The 16,018-nt window shown below is 42.8% G+C and overlaps 1 protein-coding gene across 1 annotated transcript in view; it reads left to right on the plus strand.

The window, feature by feature from the left end:
• The window catches only part of creb3l1 (cAMP responsive element binding protein 3-like 1), a 182,556-nt gene that overhangs the window by 152,103 nt on the left and 14,435 nt on the right, over positions 1-16,018 (plus strand). Inside the window, exons 5-10 of the mRNA XM_072272231.1 lie at positions 192-343; positions 2,370-2,519; positions 4,459-4,517; positions 6,164-6,232; positions 12,939-13,038; positions 14,918-15,044. Coding sequence (XP_072128332.1) covers positions 192-343; positions 2,370-2,519; positions 4,459-4,517; positions 6,164-6,232; positions 12,939-13,038; positions 14,918-15,044 — 657 coding nt within the window. The remainder of the gene's footprint in view (positions 1-191; positions 344-2,369; positions 2,520-4,458; positions 4,518-6,163; positions 6,233-12,938; positions 13,039-14,917; positions 15,045-16,018) is intronic.

Below are 16,018 nucleotides of genomic sequence, written 5' to 3' on the forward strand. Positions count from 1 at the left end.
CACACATTCTGCTACAAGGCAATAGGAGAAACATCCACTTTGCTTCAAATAAGTAAATCATCCAAATTATGTGAACTGATTTTAGGTTTATTGTCCTGGCCTGTCTGTGTTCCATCCTCGCCCTTTGACCTCAACCACTACCTTTGTGACTGGGTTCCGTGACTTGACTCTTCTTTGCTGTTTTCTCCCAGACATGCAGCTGCCGCCCACACCTCCAAGCAGCCACAGCAGTGACAGCGATGGATCGCAGAGTCCCCGGTCCCTCCCACCATCCAGCCCAGCCCGGCCACAGGCTCGGTCATCCAGTGCCATCTCAACGTCTCCTCTTCTCACAGCTCCTCACGTATGTCAACTGATGCACAAGTTAGCAAAAAAAAAAATAAGATGCCATTGCAGAAAGAACCTCAAGGTCTTCAGCGTACAAGAGAACACTTAAGAATATTTACATTAAGTAACAGAATCTCAGCTTGGTTCTATTTATTACCCAATTCCATCTGGGCTTTCTCTGATCACTGGACATGCCTGGGAACCACTCACAACCCTTTTGTAGTTTTTTTCGCTCTCCTCTCAGAGTTAGCTGGGGGTTCTACCTGAGACTCATTTCAGCCGGTGGCACCAGGGGAGTACTGCAAGGGTGATCCACTGTAAGAGGCCCTCCGGATAAGATAAACTGAAGTCCAGCCCACCTCTCAGATGTGGTGTAAAAGAGGTCATGGCACAACTGCAGAGAACTATTGGCAGTTCTCAGTACATCCCATATATTTATGGCTCAACACATCACTAAATTATTTTCTGATCATTATTGCATTTGTGTTTGTCAAAGGTTGCTGTGCATATCTTGTTTGCCACGTTCCTTACAGTGAGTACACTTCAAAGGTACTACTTTGGCACTTTGATAAATCATGAGGTTAGGAAAAAGGCCTTATAAATGGGGGATTTTATTTGTATAATGTATTAAGCTCCAGGGAGATTCTAACACTTCTTGCCGGCTGAAAGAAGGGAGAAAGAGCCAATGAAAACATAACTGAAGGGTTTTAGCAGCAGTTGGAACTTGCGGATGTCAGGGAGGAGAAAAGAATGGAGCTTTTTTATAAAAGAAAAGCATAGCAACAGAGGCCTTTGAAATGGCAGGCAAAGTTATCCGCTAAGAGGGAGATAATTTGGACGCATCTGAAGCCCGTTTTACAAGAAGTGTTTCACTTGGCATTTGAGTACTTCAGCCCATGAACTGACTGCTCTATGCATGTGTGTGTGTGTGTGTGTGTGTGTGTGTGTGTGTGTGTGTGTGTGTGTGTGTGTGTGTGTGTATTAGTGAGTTCATGAAAACGATATTGATGGGGTTTTCCAGCACTGTCCTTCAATAAAAACAAACAGGCAATTGTCTAAATGCTGTGTATGGGAGGGAAAAATTTATTTCTCACAACCTTTGCTTTTACTTTAACCATATCCAAGTCACATTTTCAGTCCAAATCTTGATAGGTTTAGAAGAGACACAGGAGATTGCAGATGCCAGAATCTGCAGCAACAAACAATCTGCTAGAGGAATTCAGGAGGGATGAGCAGCGCCTGGAATTGGAAAGAAAATGTCAGTATTTTGGGCAGGTTTAATCACTTCCATGGCAGGAGCAAGCATCTCACTGAGGGGCCCACCACGGATAGATCTCACCCCTCAGTAGCTTAGCCACATCACTGCCACTTGAATGTGAAGTTTGACAATAAGCAGCTGGTAGGCCCTTCAACCATGAGTTTGGCCTAATTCCATGATCACCAAATTCTCCACACCATGTACGTACTTCTGCTAAGATGGACCCCAGCTATCTCTGTCCTGAAAATACTTGATACTGCTGCTCCAGAATTTTTTTTACCTTAACTCTTTTTTGCACTAACCCCACAAGTCCTTAATGCTCAAATATTTAGCGACCTCCAAACAAAATGAGTAACTACTCAAACCAGAAGGAACTGTGACACTCAGACAGTAATATTATTCGGGATGGCGGCAAAGCGATGAGCAAGGCTGCCTTCAGTGCATTGTTTGCAGGGTTTTTATTTGAGTTTAGTCCTGTCCTGCAGCGTGTAGAGCTGTGCCTCACTGTCCCAGCGTTATTTCCATTTCTTCCCATCTGCCGTAGACATATGGGTAGGTTGGCAACCTGGCTACTGTGAACTGCTCCTAGTGTGTAGGTGAGGGGTAAATCCAGGGGTGGTTGTCGACCACAATGGGGAAAAATAAAATGAACCTAGTGCTAGGTTATGTGAAGTGGGTGCTCAATTGTCAGTGTGGACTTGGTGGGTGAAAGAAACTGTTCCAAGTTGTATGATTCAATGATTTGTGAACCCAAGTTGTCTTTTTTTCTTGTTGCCCTTGATAGAAGCTCCAGGGGACGTCAGGCCCCCTGCTGCTCACTGAAGAGGAAAAGCGGACCCTGATTGCTGAGGGCTACCCTATTCCTACCAAGCTGCCTCTCACAAAAGCAGAGGAGAAAGCTCTCAAGAGAGTTCGAAGAAAAATAAAGAACAAGGTAAGCAAAACCATTAACTCTCCACTCTCTTTAGCCCCACCAACAATTTCCCCACAAGTTATATTTCTGTTAGAGTGGGGACAGCAGCAAAATGCTTCCAGGCCATCAGAGCAGAGTTGAGCATTGTGGTGAGTTACAGTGAAAGAAAGGCAAAGAGGGACAATGGGGAAGGAGGCTGGGGAGGGTGGTTTAGCATGGATTTCCCATGGATAAAATCCCAAGCAGATCTTCAACACCATTTGATCTACTTCTTACTTGAAGTTTTTAGTGTTACAAATGCATTGCATTAGCACATAGTATACAACTGTGGTAGCATAGTTACTTATCTAACTACCATAATCAATACTGTGTACGTGCGGAACATTATTCTATTCAATTCAATTCAAGTTCAATTGTCATTTATCCATATATGAATACAGCCAAACGAGACAGTGTTACTGTGGGGTCAAGGTGCAAAGACACATCACCAACAGTCACACACAGCAAGCACACACAAGATCACAATCACATAATAAGAGTCCTGACACCTACCTGTGCACCCCCCACAAATCTGCGGCTTGATGCATACAAGTCATCAAATCCATATAGAGTATCTATGAAAATACAACAATGCAGAGTGTGTGTGTGTATACTGCCCTCGCATGCACAAGCACATATAGACTATTAGTAAAAACACAACCAGACAAATATGTATGTATATAGTGCAGACCTCTCAGTCCATTTGAAATCTTCAATATGCCTTTGCTGTATTGGCTACTGTTGGGGACATAAGAAGCTTTCTTTTGTTTCCTGTGAGTGGGCTTTTATCACTATTCCCAAGTGTAATTAAAGAAAGACAATTGTCCATATATTGTGCTTCAAGCTGAAATTTCTTTTCATTCAACCGTATACATGTATACCACCAGATGGATCAACATTCTTCTAGAGCAAGATGCACAACACAGTACATATAACTCACACATAACACATGGAACACTTACCTAAGCAGGTAATCTAATCATAGTTGGTGACAAGCATTTACCTAATCAGTCTATTGGAAAATGGTTGGGATTGTTTTCCTTCATTCCTGATATTCCTCTCCATTGACTTTAATACATCCAATTGGTTAATTCCTTCTAATCCTGTCTGTTTTCTGCCCAATGAGTGAAGTTAATCTTGTCCCTAAATGTTTGATTTGTACATGCAACACCATATGTTACTTACTTCTTTGTTACAGTTTGAACAATTCAGTTTTATATAGCAATATAGTGCAATGTAATGAAATAACAAATAATGTACAATTTTATTAATTACATTCTAAGTATCTAACTTATCTAATTACATAACACATTAATTATTATTATCAAATATAAACTGTCATTCAGAATGCTTATTGCTTCCTATTGACCACTTCCACAATACCACCCGTTGAACTGCTCTTCATTTCCTCACAGCTAGCATTCCAATTCTGTTGCCTAGAGTCTTCTCGATATCAGTGCCCAACGTGGCTTTCGGCTTGTGAAATAAGTTCCATCTGATCCCCTTGTTTAATTCCAGCATGTAATTTGCTCACAGCTGTTGGATATTTAATAGAAAATCCATGATTAGATTAGAATTAGAATGTCATGATTAGATTCCAGCCTGGATCTAGCTCCCACGTACCAATCATAGAATATACATGTTCAGTCTGAATGCCTTGATAAGATTCAAGCCCTTGTTTAATTGATTGAAATATAAACCATCTGAATGGTTGATTAGATTCCAATCAGTAATTTACTCCCCAGTATCAGTTATTCTATATATACACTATCTGAGCTGTTGATTATATTTTAGCCTCGGAGGAAAGCAGGAGTTGAATAACTGTAACTTGTTTAGCCACTGTAAACACAACAATGCCTCCTTACTCCAGGTTTATCCAGTTGATAAAGCCTTGTGTGAATCCTCTTTTCTTTTGGTGCAGATTTCTGCTCAGGAGAGCCGGAGGAAGAAGAAGGAATATGTGGATAGTTTAGAAAAAAAGTAAGTAGCCACTCCAGCCATTATAACACTGGGGATACTGGTCTGTGCTTGCAGCACCTCATGCAAACTTTGATGTTTTTGATCTTCCTCCTGCTACGTTTTTACAACAGTTCACAGAAAGCCTTTCTTTGTTGCATTGAGACTCGTATTGTAATATGAAAGCAGACGATACGTGCATATTTGACTCTTCTGAGAGAAGGTCAGAGGTTTCTATCCGTCTTCTTCAAACACCTGGATGTGCGCTATTCGGATGAGGACTTTTCCCTGCCAATTCCAGCAATCCTACATACCAAGAAATGCTTACAGTGGACCCTTCATGAACCTTAAACCCACTCTCAAAATCTGGCCAGAATTGAGTTTGGCTACCGCACTGAGCTTGCATCATATTCTGCTCGTGTGAAGAATGTTTCTCCAAGTAACATACTTATATTTTTTTCTGATTTAGTGACACCAGTAGCAAACTTCACCCTGGCACAAGATAAAGGAGAATAAAATAAAGGGGTACAAGGAATGAAAATATTCAAAGATTCTAACCCTGTTAGGGGAAAAAAAATCATCTCCTTGCTGCCTTAAGTGGGTGACTCCTTATTTTATAGAGTGACTTCTAGTTCTAGATTCTCCGACAAGAAGAAATAGCTTCTTCGTATCCACCCTGTGACGATCCCTCAGGATCTTATATTACAATGTCCAGATCCACTGCTCAATGCAGTGTTGAGAATGGAGAAAACAGGCTTCAGATTCAGAACCGGGTTTGTTATCACTGTCTTATATAACGTGATATTTGTTGTCTTGCAGTGGCAATAAGATACAAAGATGTAAACTTACCATAAATTACAAAATAAATAACGAAGAGGCAAAAAGGAGGCAGTGTTCATCCGTTCATGAGCCATTCAGAAATCTGATGGTGGAGGGGAAGAAGCTGTTTCTGAATTGTTGAGTATGGATCTTCAGGCTCCTGTACCTCCTCCCCGATAGTCAGATGAAAAAAGGATATGTCCTGGATGGCAGGTGTCTTCAGTGAAGAATGCTGCCTTAAGGCATCGCTTCTTAGAGATGCTCACCACAGGCACAATCCTTGGGAGGGTTGTGTGCATGATGAAGCTGATTAAGTCTACATCCTTCTGCAGCTTCTTACGATCATGTGCATTGTAGCCTCTGTACTAGTATTTGATGCTAACGTTCAGAATTTTCACCATTGTACAGCTATAGAAATTTGCAAGAAACTTTGGTGACTTTCTTTGGTGAAAATTGCAAAAGTCTTTCCTCAGACTCCTAATGAAGTAGAGCTGCTGGCAAGCTTTTTTCTTCAAGATTACAACATCATTAAGACATACTAAAATCCAGTTTCAAGAAATATTGCCAGGATTAAAGTTAATTAGAATGGCAGGATTTCAGAGGCACCACTTCTATAAGAATGCGAAGAGAGAGTCTTGCCTGTGCAAATAGTCTTGAAGAGAGTCTTGCCTGTGCAAATTAGGTCTCGGTTATACTGTATTTGATCTGGGATTGATTGGTGCTAGTAGTGCATTTAGAAACACAGGAATAGAAAATTTGCCTCAGATCGTAGCGGTAAAGATGAAAAGTTTTAAAATGCATGCTGAATTCTACCTATGACCATTTTGCTCAGGTTATTTTGTCCTTGACAGGGTAGAGACTTACACTTCAGAGAATAATGAGCTCTGGAAAAAAGTGGAGACTCTAGAAAATGCAAATCGGTAAGTGTTTGTACAATTCATGCTCTTCACCTCTTTCATGTACACCTCCCGCTATTTCCTCCTTTGTTATCATTTTTTTCTTCGGTTATGTTTTTGTTTAGTGCCATTTGCCATTAGAGGAATTCACCAGTGTTAGTGCCCATATCACTTATAGCAATGCACTTTCCCTCATGCAGATATTAACCTGCCCTGCAGGAGGTTCACAGTAGTTTTACTTTGAACCAGAAGCAACCCAGCAAAGTTTGAGTCAGATAGTCTAATATACTGCTTACCCAATTTCATACTCCATAAAAACATTCAAACACAGCTTTTCCACTTTTTGCTGAACGCATTGAGTTAAAACATAAGTCCAAGAAAGTCAGCAGATGCTGTAAATCCAAAGCAACACACACAAAGCATTAGAGGAACTCAGCTGGTCAGGCAGCATCCTGAAGAAGGGTTTGTGCCCATATGTTGACTATCTAATTATTTTCATAGATGCTGCCTGATCTCCTGAGTTCCTCCAGCACTTAGAGTGTGTTAAATCAAGTTAAAAGCTGTGCCAAGTTTTTAATATTATGGAGTGTGAATGGGGAGCCTCCATGGGATGAATCCTGTGTGACAAGGCCAAGATAATATTTGTGTCAGTGTGAAGGACAGGGATCCCAGGTCTTTTTTGCTTCAGCCATATCTACCACCTGTCATCACTGCACCAAAACTCTGCAGACTAATGCACTTATTGGGCCTTTACCCACTCCAGACGAATGGTCCAGGATTTCTCCAAACTCTGTTACTTCCTCCTCTTTAGGCAACACTCCCACCACATGGCATACTCCTAGTTGGCCATATTCTCATAAAAAGCCACCTTGGTAATTGGGTAGGTCTTTCTGGTACTGTCAATCTTGTATAACAGGGAGAATGTTCTTGATTAGCTGTGGTAATTGTGTGCCCGAAATCTATGATATGTTGTTTGGGGTGCTGCAAGGATCAATTTTTGTCCTGTTATTCTGACTCTACATGCTCCCAGGAAGTCAGATTATTTCAAAAGACAAGGTGAATTACCACACAGCAATGCAATGACACACTACTGCATTTGTCTGTTATGCCAGATGACCCCGAGGCTCTAAACCCTTTGGTCTGGTGTCTTATTAGCATAACAGAATGGATGAGTTCAAATTTCTTTAAACTAATTAAAGAAAACTGAAATGTTGGTTATTTATAGCAATAAAACTGTGTGAATCTTAGAAACAAACTTGATCATCTGGCCTTATAAATCAAGCCAGAAGTAAAGAATTTAGGCATTATTATTGAGTCTGAGCTAAATTTCAAGTCACAGATTAACTATATTATTAAGACTGCTCTTTCATTTAAGGAACATTGCAAGAGTTTGATTTCTTATAACATCTCAAAATGTAGAAAAATTGATACAGACTTTTGTTTTTAGCCAATTAGACTCCTATAATGCACTCATTTCAGGACTGCCTCAGAAAGAGATAACTGGGCTGCGGCTTGTTCAAAGTGCAGCAGCACCACACAAAAAAAAGAAAATCTGAGCACACTTCACTAGTTTTGACATCATTACACTGTTGGTTAATGTGGACAAGTCCTCCCTCTGCTGGCAACATTAGGTGATCCAGAAAACAGCACTTTCCAGTGAAATTGGAAAGCTGACTGTGCACATTTATCACCCATCCCTAATTGCTCTTGGGAAAGTGGCGTTAGCTGGCTTCTAAGAACTGCTATAGCCATCCAAGTGAAAGTAATTCCAACATTTCAGTAAGAAGTTCCAGGAGATTGAAGAAAGAATATCAATATAAATAGAGGGAAAGTGTGTGTATAACAGAAAGGCACAGTTGCAGATCGCAGCATTCCCATGTTTGCTGCCCTTGTCCTGATGAGCAGATGTTTGTGATGTGTTGTCAAGAAACCTTGGATGACATTTTTCAGTGTACTACGCTGAAATCAGAGTGCGCCTGTGGTAAAAGATGCAGATTTTTAAGTTGATGTAAGTTTATCACTGGGTATTTTTAAGGTGACTGAGGATGGGCAGAGTAAACTAGGCCATGCCAACCTGCTGGAAGTATTGTCCTCAGTCATAAACTACAGTGAAAGCTTCTTTATCCAGCACAGTCCCACCTTACAGAGCGGTGCTAAGGCAGGGGTAGCAACAGGAGTGTAGCCCGGCCAACATTTGATTAACCAGCATCAGCCAAATCCAGCTTCATCTGTCATGACCAAGGGCTCATAAACTACCCATTCTACCGAAATACCCAGATGGAGCCATTCTATTCGTGGAACCTGGTAAATGACCTTTCATCACCCCAAGTTCCGTATATGAAGATGAGGACTTAAACTGTAAAATCTGGTTCTTAGAGCCGTTAGGTAGTTGTGCTAATTGTTGTTACGAGCATGTTGCCAGATTTCGATAAAAATCCATGACACTAAGCTGTGAATCTGGGCAATACTGCTGTCTAATCAGCTGGTAATTGCTTCTATTTAATCCATGACAGGTAATTCTTATTCTCCAGTTCAGGTTTTTCGCAAAATCAAACTAACAAGATGTAAAAGATCAAAAAAGGCTCATTTCGATTCAGAAATGAGTTCCAAATATGAAGTAGGTGATGATCACTACTTTTCCTTGTATCTAGCAGCGAAGGAAAATACAGTTAGATTCCATCTGGTTGATGCAACCCAGCTGTAAAATTCTAACCAGGAACCTTAAAACAACAGACAGATACATCTTCACTGAAAGCTGACTGCTATCTACTGGTTTAAGGTATTCAGGGTATTGGTCTTCCTCGTGAATGATGCCCAATCATCAGACTGGCAACGGATAAGTTGGAGGGTGCCAGCCCTGAGAAGAGTGGATTTGATTTTGTATCACTGGTATAAATAGGCAAATCCAGGGAAGGGAGTTTATTAACTCCACACTGTTAGTAAAATGTGGGAGGAGTTCTACCAATGCAGCTGAGCCTCCTAGAAATCGTCGTCGTGGCTGTCCCTCGAGGTCGAGGATAGATATAGACATAGACATAGAGGATAATGGTTTTTGTTCTGAAGAAGTGGCCCACAGAGCGAAGACGCCTGTGCATGTATTTGTTTAACGTGTACTTGACGTTGCACTCTAAGAAGCACACGATACTTCACAAATCAACCAACTGGTTCCAATGGCATGGAAACCATGCCGATTGGAGCTGATGGATTTTTTGCAGCCTTCATCCGCCTGTTCCACCGTTGAGGTCTTGGTTGGATTGCTCTTTGTCAGGGACCTCACCCTTGACCTTACCGCCATGGGTGACCCTACCAGGAGCATAGCTCCAGACGGCATTGCTGTCGGGACCACAGGACCACACAAGCTTCTCCACCATGACAAGGTGACAATCCACGGAGAAGCCTCCTAGAAATAAATGTAAAACCACAATGTAGGTCGTTAAGTTCCACTTGTAAAGATTGACCCCTGCAGGCGGAGCACAACCACAGCCCACGTTGTTGTAACTGGATGGCTTAGTTGAGCTCCAGACTGATGACTTCTTCACGTTGGAGCCCATCACGGTCAGATCCACCTCTGTCATTCTCTGACCGCTGCCTCCTCCGAGCCACCTGTCACACACAGGAGGACCAGAGGGCAGGCAGGGGGATGCAGATGTTGAGTGTCAAGCTGCCGACCCCAGAGAACATTGGGGAACTATGTTGGAGATCCGTGAAACGTTCTTCATCCTCTAAGAGGTTCAGAATGCAAAGCAGAGTCAGAGGGAACCGCGCCACCTCCAGACAAACTCACAGCAACTTCTCCTGTACTTTGGCGGTGGTGGGGGGAGGGTGGATGTGAGGGAGGAACTGTGAAAGGTGAAGAGCAGAGAAGCCCAGCTCTTTGCCTCTGAATCCTTCAAGATATTCTTCTGATCCGGGGTTTGCTTCGTGGATCAGGATGAAATGTGCTCACTGTTCTTCTGAAAGATTCAGAGCGAGTTCTGTGATCTATAGCCTCAAGGAAGAGGACAGGTCAGTAAAATCCTCACGGGAGGGCATATTGAAGATCTGTGATCCTTCTATGCTGGTCTGTACAACAGAAAGACCACAGATGGCATAGCTTCCTAGAACTTCCTTTCCACTATCGTGGAGGTGTTAGACAAATGCAAGAGGGAGAGCCTCCACTGATCCTGGAGGAGCTGACTGGTTCCTTTGATTCAAATAAAACTCCCAGAAGCAATGGTGTACCAGCTGAGTTGTACTCCGCTCCGTGGTACAGGATGGGCCCAGACCTGCTGAAAGTGTACAATGTCATGTTTATTCCATGAGGAAGAACATCATTACCTTTGTCTATAAGAAGAAGGGGTTAGGGATGACGTCAGAAATTGGAGACCAATCTTGTTATTGAATTTAGATTACAAGATCCTGTCCAAGGCCATTGCCAACAGGGTCAAGTCTACTCTGGGACGCATGATCCACCCAAGCCAAACTTGGGCAGGAAGATCTTTAACAGCCTTGCACTGCTCAGAGATACCTTCATCTGTGTGCAAGACTGGGATGGTGCCTGATCAGCTTGGACCAGGAGAAAACCTTTGACAGGATATCACACATGACACGATGAACGTGCTCTCCAAGATCGATCAAACTGCTCTACACAGATATCTGTAGTGCAGTTAAAATTCAACAAATGGGAAACAGATAGTCTCCCATCAAGTCTGGAATCAGGCAGATTTGCCCACTCTTCCCTGAAATGGGGGCAAAAATGTATCCAATGTTGTTCCCATCCTAATGACCTCCCTCAAGTATGGCTGTACCAGGCTATATGGAACCAAAGTACGTAGGCACCAAGTGTCACTACATGCTGAGGTTCTGTCTCGGTGTTGTGAAGAATGTGCCTGGCCCCACTGCCGAACTGCATCTCAGTCAGCTGTTCTCCATCTTCCTCTGATGCTCCCCTCCCCCTTTCTTTCTTGCAAGGCTTTCCGTCCTATGATACCCCCCCCCCCCATTCTCCAGCCTTGTATCCCTTTTGCCAATCAACTTCCCAGCTCTTAGCTCCATCCCTCTCCCTCCTGTCTCCTCATATCATTTCGGATCTCCCCCTCCCCCTCCCACTTTCAAATCTCTTACTATCTCTTTTTTCCGTTAGTCTTGACGAAGGGGCTTCTCTTCTTCTTCGCCTTGTTTTACGGTGTTTGGTGCCCAGCTTAATGGTGCATTACCGCCACCTTCTGCTCCGGAGTGTGCAATAGACTTACATTCTAAATCCCTTCACCCAATCACACATACACACATACTCTAACCTACACTTTATCCTCCCATCTTTGGCCATCTTAGTACCCTATTCCTGCTTATCCATCATATCCCATAAAAGACCCCTATACCCCTTAAGAAAGCTAAAAATACCCTAACCTGTGCTCTCTCACCCATGCCCAGCAATCTTTTTAATGCGAATTCCTGCACCCCCGGTTCCCTTAGATTAATTCTCATCATCGCTCTCTATATCCCATACTTCCTACAACTCAGAGCTACATGTTCTACTGACTCCTCTTCCTGACATTCCTCACACAATCCTGTCTGGTGTTTCCCTATCATTTTCAATGTTTTGTTTAATGTACAGTGCCCCAGCCTTAACCTAGTCCACACAGTTTCCTCTCTTCTGTATCCACTACTTACCCTAGTACCGGCAACACTTTTTTGTGTTTGATATAAATGCCTCCCTTTCCCCTCCCTTTCTCATCTTTCTTGCCACATTTGGTTGATTTTTTCCCCCAGATTACACACTTATCTAACGAAGGATCTCGGCCCGAAATGTCGACTGTACCTCTTCCTATAGATGCTGCCAGGCCTGCTGCGTCCCACCAGCCCTTTGTGTGTTTTGCTTGAATTTCCAGCATCTGCAGATTTCCGCGTGTCTCAGTCAGCTGGTTGTTGCAACATCACCTGTCCTTCATGGAAAAGTTTTCCAACCTTTGACCACAAGTCAGTGTGGAGTGTTCTGCAGATACAGCAGAAAAAGGACTCAGTGGATACTGTGGAGTCTTTCCCTGAGCAACCTGTCCAAACCACTTGACAGAATGCCTTATCACCAGAACTCACCAACAAACACCAAAACCTTCCTTGGCTTGGGGGTGGGGTGGGGGCAAGAGGGTCCCTCCCAGTCAGATCCTTCCTGCCTGCTTGGAACGTCGCAGTCACTGCGCGCTGCCACTGAGAGGAATGATGAACTGACACGGTGGGCGCTCATCTCGTTGTGAGCTGTGGATTGTGGAGAAAGGTGCAAGGGCCTGTGTCATGGTTCATCCCAAGCAGCTGCGTAATGGATGATACTCTGATCTACGCGATGTTCCCAGGGATGCACATAGAGTCTGATATCAAGTGGTGCTGAGAGATGGTCAGTTCATGGTCTGCCAGTACGTCGAGATTTCCATAGAGAAGTGCTGCTGACCGGCCATTCCAGTGCTGAAGGATGAACTGAAACCATTGCAAGGGCTTAGTGGGGAAGGATTCTGGATGGGGGTGGGGGGCCTGGTTGGGTGAGGAAGCCCCTCAGTTATAGTATTAGTGTATCACTGCAGGCAGCCATGTGAGTGGCAAAGATGCTATTTGTTTAAAAAAATATATAATTTAACACTAAACACATTGTCAACGAATGCAAGAGTGAAAAAGGTGTTGCATGGTTTATTCTTGTAAATATATTTGATTATGAATAAAGTTTATTTGGGTTAATTAAAAAAAAGGTCGTCTCCCATTTCAGGACTCTACTGCAACAGCTGCAGAAGCTGCAAGCACTGGTGGCCGGGAAAGTGCCTCGCCCCTGCCGGGTGGCATCGACACAGACAGGAACCTGCCTGATGGTAAGAACTAGGATGGAAAGGGAATCTTGTTAACCACAAGCTGGGGAACGGGGACCGAATTGCAAAAGGATCCTGAGTAACTCCAATGTGGATAATGGGAAGGATCTGCAGTATATTTCAACCAGAGCTTTGGGATGGGGTTAAACCAAGGGTCAGTGAGCATAATGTTGGTCTAGATTTACCCACAGACATTCAGAAACGCAAGAGCGGAATTCACAAACTGATAAACTTTAGCTACAGTCTGGCATATTGGTGCCAAAGCAGGAAGACACTTTCACTAAGAAAAGGGTGGAATTTAATGGCAACAAATCAGTAAGTGATTTTTGACTCAAGAAGAATGAGTAACGTGTTTAAAGAAAAAAATATAGGAAATGAAAGAATTGGATACCATTATCTATAAAACACACTGGGATATTTGAATTTACTAAATCTAATAAAACATAAAATATAGGAAATACTCTAAGTCTGAGGGCATTTGTAGAGAGAGATTAAAAATTAAAGTTTGATGAAAGGTCATTGACATTAAACTGTATTTCTGTTTGTTTCTTCATAGAGGCTGGATGGCCTGCTCAGCACATCCAGCATTTTCTGTTTTTATGCTGTATTTCCAGTGCCTGCAGGTTTTGCCGTGGAAAATTCCAAGTTTCTTTTTTATATAAAGTTTGATGCTGTTGTGGTGCCTCCCAGTGTTCAGTGCAGCAGGTTCATTACTAGCAGATTTTGCCAAAGTTTGTTTGTTAGTGATTAATCAAACTGCAAGATGGCAGAAAGTTAGCATTAAAGTATTCACCTGCAACATGGTCAATGCCAGCACACTGTTCTCCAATCAGAGTACGTATATGTCCCTGATGAATACCTTCAATATAACATTATCAAGCATGTACCTCATTCTAATCAAGCACAGCAATGCAGCCACACTGTAATCGGTAAGATTCAAAGTACTTTTATTATCAAATTTTGCATACAGAATACAATTCTGAGATTTTTCCTCCCACAGACAGCCATGAAACAAAGAAACACCATGGAACCCGTTCAAAGAAAGCATCAAACACCCGATACGCAAAAAAAAAGCAAATCGTGCACATGGCAAAAAGCAAGCAAATCACATGAAATATTCAACATTAAACTGCAGGGTCCAAGGAGTGTTCAGTTTAGCTCACGCCAAAGTGCCCCAATCAAATTGCACAAAATAGCGAAAAAGAGAGTAACCAGAAACACATGTATCATGAACCGCAGAAACAAGTCAACAGCCACGAGCTGCACCAATCAAATCTTGCAGCGTGAGACCCAAGGCTCCTGCACCTTGCTCTGGCAGCAGCGAGTGAGAGGGAGAGGGAGACCAATCTAGTGCAGGCAGACGGCACTAAACACTTGCTGTCGCCCTTGTCGGTTTCAATCTTGCTTAGGCTTTAATTGGCGAGGAGTAATGGAGCCAATCATGGGTCCACACTCTGCCATTAGGCTGCATGCTCCAGTCTCAACCTCACTGATCTCCATTGGAGACAGGAAAAACGCCAGATCACTCAAACAGTCCAAAAACACATCAAAATGTAAATTACAGGCTCCAATCATATGCAGTTCAGTAGTAGAAGAATACTTAAAAGAAGAATGCAACATGTCACAGTTGGTCAGTGGCTCCATCTTGAAAGCCTTTTTCCTCTTCCTGATCAATTGCATTCAATGCCCGCACACTGTACCAGTAATTACGGAATGTGCCCGTCATTCTTCAAATAGATTTAGTGGTAGCACAATGCTAGAATAATGACAGTGTCTAGATGTTTTAAACCAACTGCGTTACATTTGACACAATCAGTTTTCTTTCACGAAAACTGAAGTTTTGTGTAGGCCCTCTTAATGGATATTTTGTTTGTCATTGCAGGTTGTGGTGGTCTGTTTTGTCCTTGTTCTGGGTTCCTTTATGCCCTGTCTCCCTGAATTTTCAACTGCCTCTCAGACAGTCAAAACAGCTCCACTCTCTGCTCCTGATGTCTATACAACGAGTCAGAGTAAGTACTTTTCCAGTGGATTTTCCCACTCTCCTGTTATCCGCTAGCTCCTTGTGAATAAATAGACAGTTGAAGATTGTGTTCTGGCCACATTATATCAGCACTAGCTCTAGGCTAGCAAGTGACTAGACCTTGGACAATGTTCGGCTAGCAGTCCATCGCATAACCATGCTAAATGGTTAAAGTTGTCCACGTACTTAACTATAGAAATAAGCAAACATAAACTAACGCTGGATAGTATTTGGAAAGAGCCACTCAAACCTCAGAGTTGCTCCAATGAGAGGTGGGCAGCACTTAGAAGAATTAAGCGTAGTGCAAAGCTGGGCTTTGTTTGGAATGCCAGTCAAATCCATAGCTGGACTGTGTTTGGATGTTTTTCCTTTACAGCTGGTAACAGTGCTGCATTAAATTGGCTGGATTTAGTGCACCAACTTCTCAACTAATGCTCAAGGTTCTGCTTCAGATTCAGCAGATCTAGGGTTAAGGGTTTGTGGGAGGGGCTCATACCTTCAGAACACACACTAACTCTTCCCAAGCCACACCTTGGTTTCCAATTAATTAGTAGATGGAATTACAATGGTGCAGCCATTATGGAAACTTGGTGGCAAGAGGGACAGGACTGGCAGCCCAACATTCCTGGGCTCTTCTGTTTTAGACGGGACAGAGAGGGAGGTAAATGAGGAGGTGAAGTTGCACTACTAATCAGAAGGAAAGTCACTTTAGCCCTCTGGGTGGATATACTGGAGGCTCATCAACTGATGGAAAGGATATATGTCAAAGATAAGAAGGGTGTAATCACTCTGGAGTTATACTATAGGCTTCTCAATTGTCACCAGGAGATGAAGTAGTAGATAGATTATGGAAAGATGTAGAAGTAACAGGTTTGTTGCAACATATGACTTTAACTTCCCCAGTATTGACTGGGATTTCCTTGGTGCAAAAGGCTTAGATGGGGCAGAACATTTTCATGCATT

The sequence above is a fragment of the Mobula birostris genome, chromosome 11 (genome assembly GCF_030028105.1).
Source record: "Mobula birostris isolate sMobBir1 chromosome 11, sMobBir1.hap1, whole genome shotgun sequence".
Taxonomy (NCBI): Eukaryota; Metazoa; Chordata; class Chondrichthyes; order Myliobatiformes; family Myliobatidae; genus Mobula; species Mobula birostris.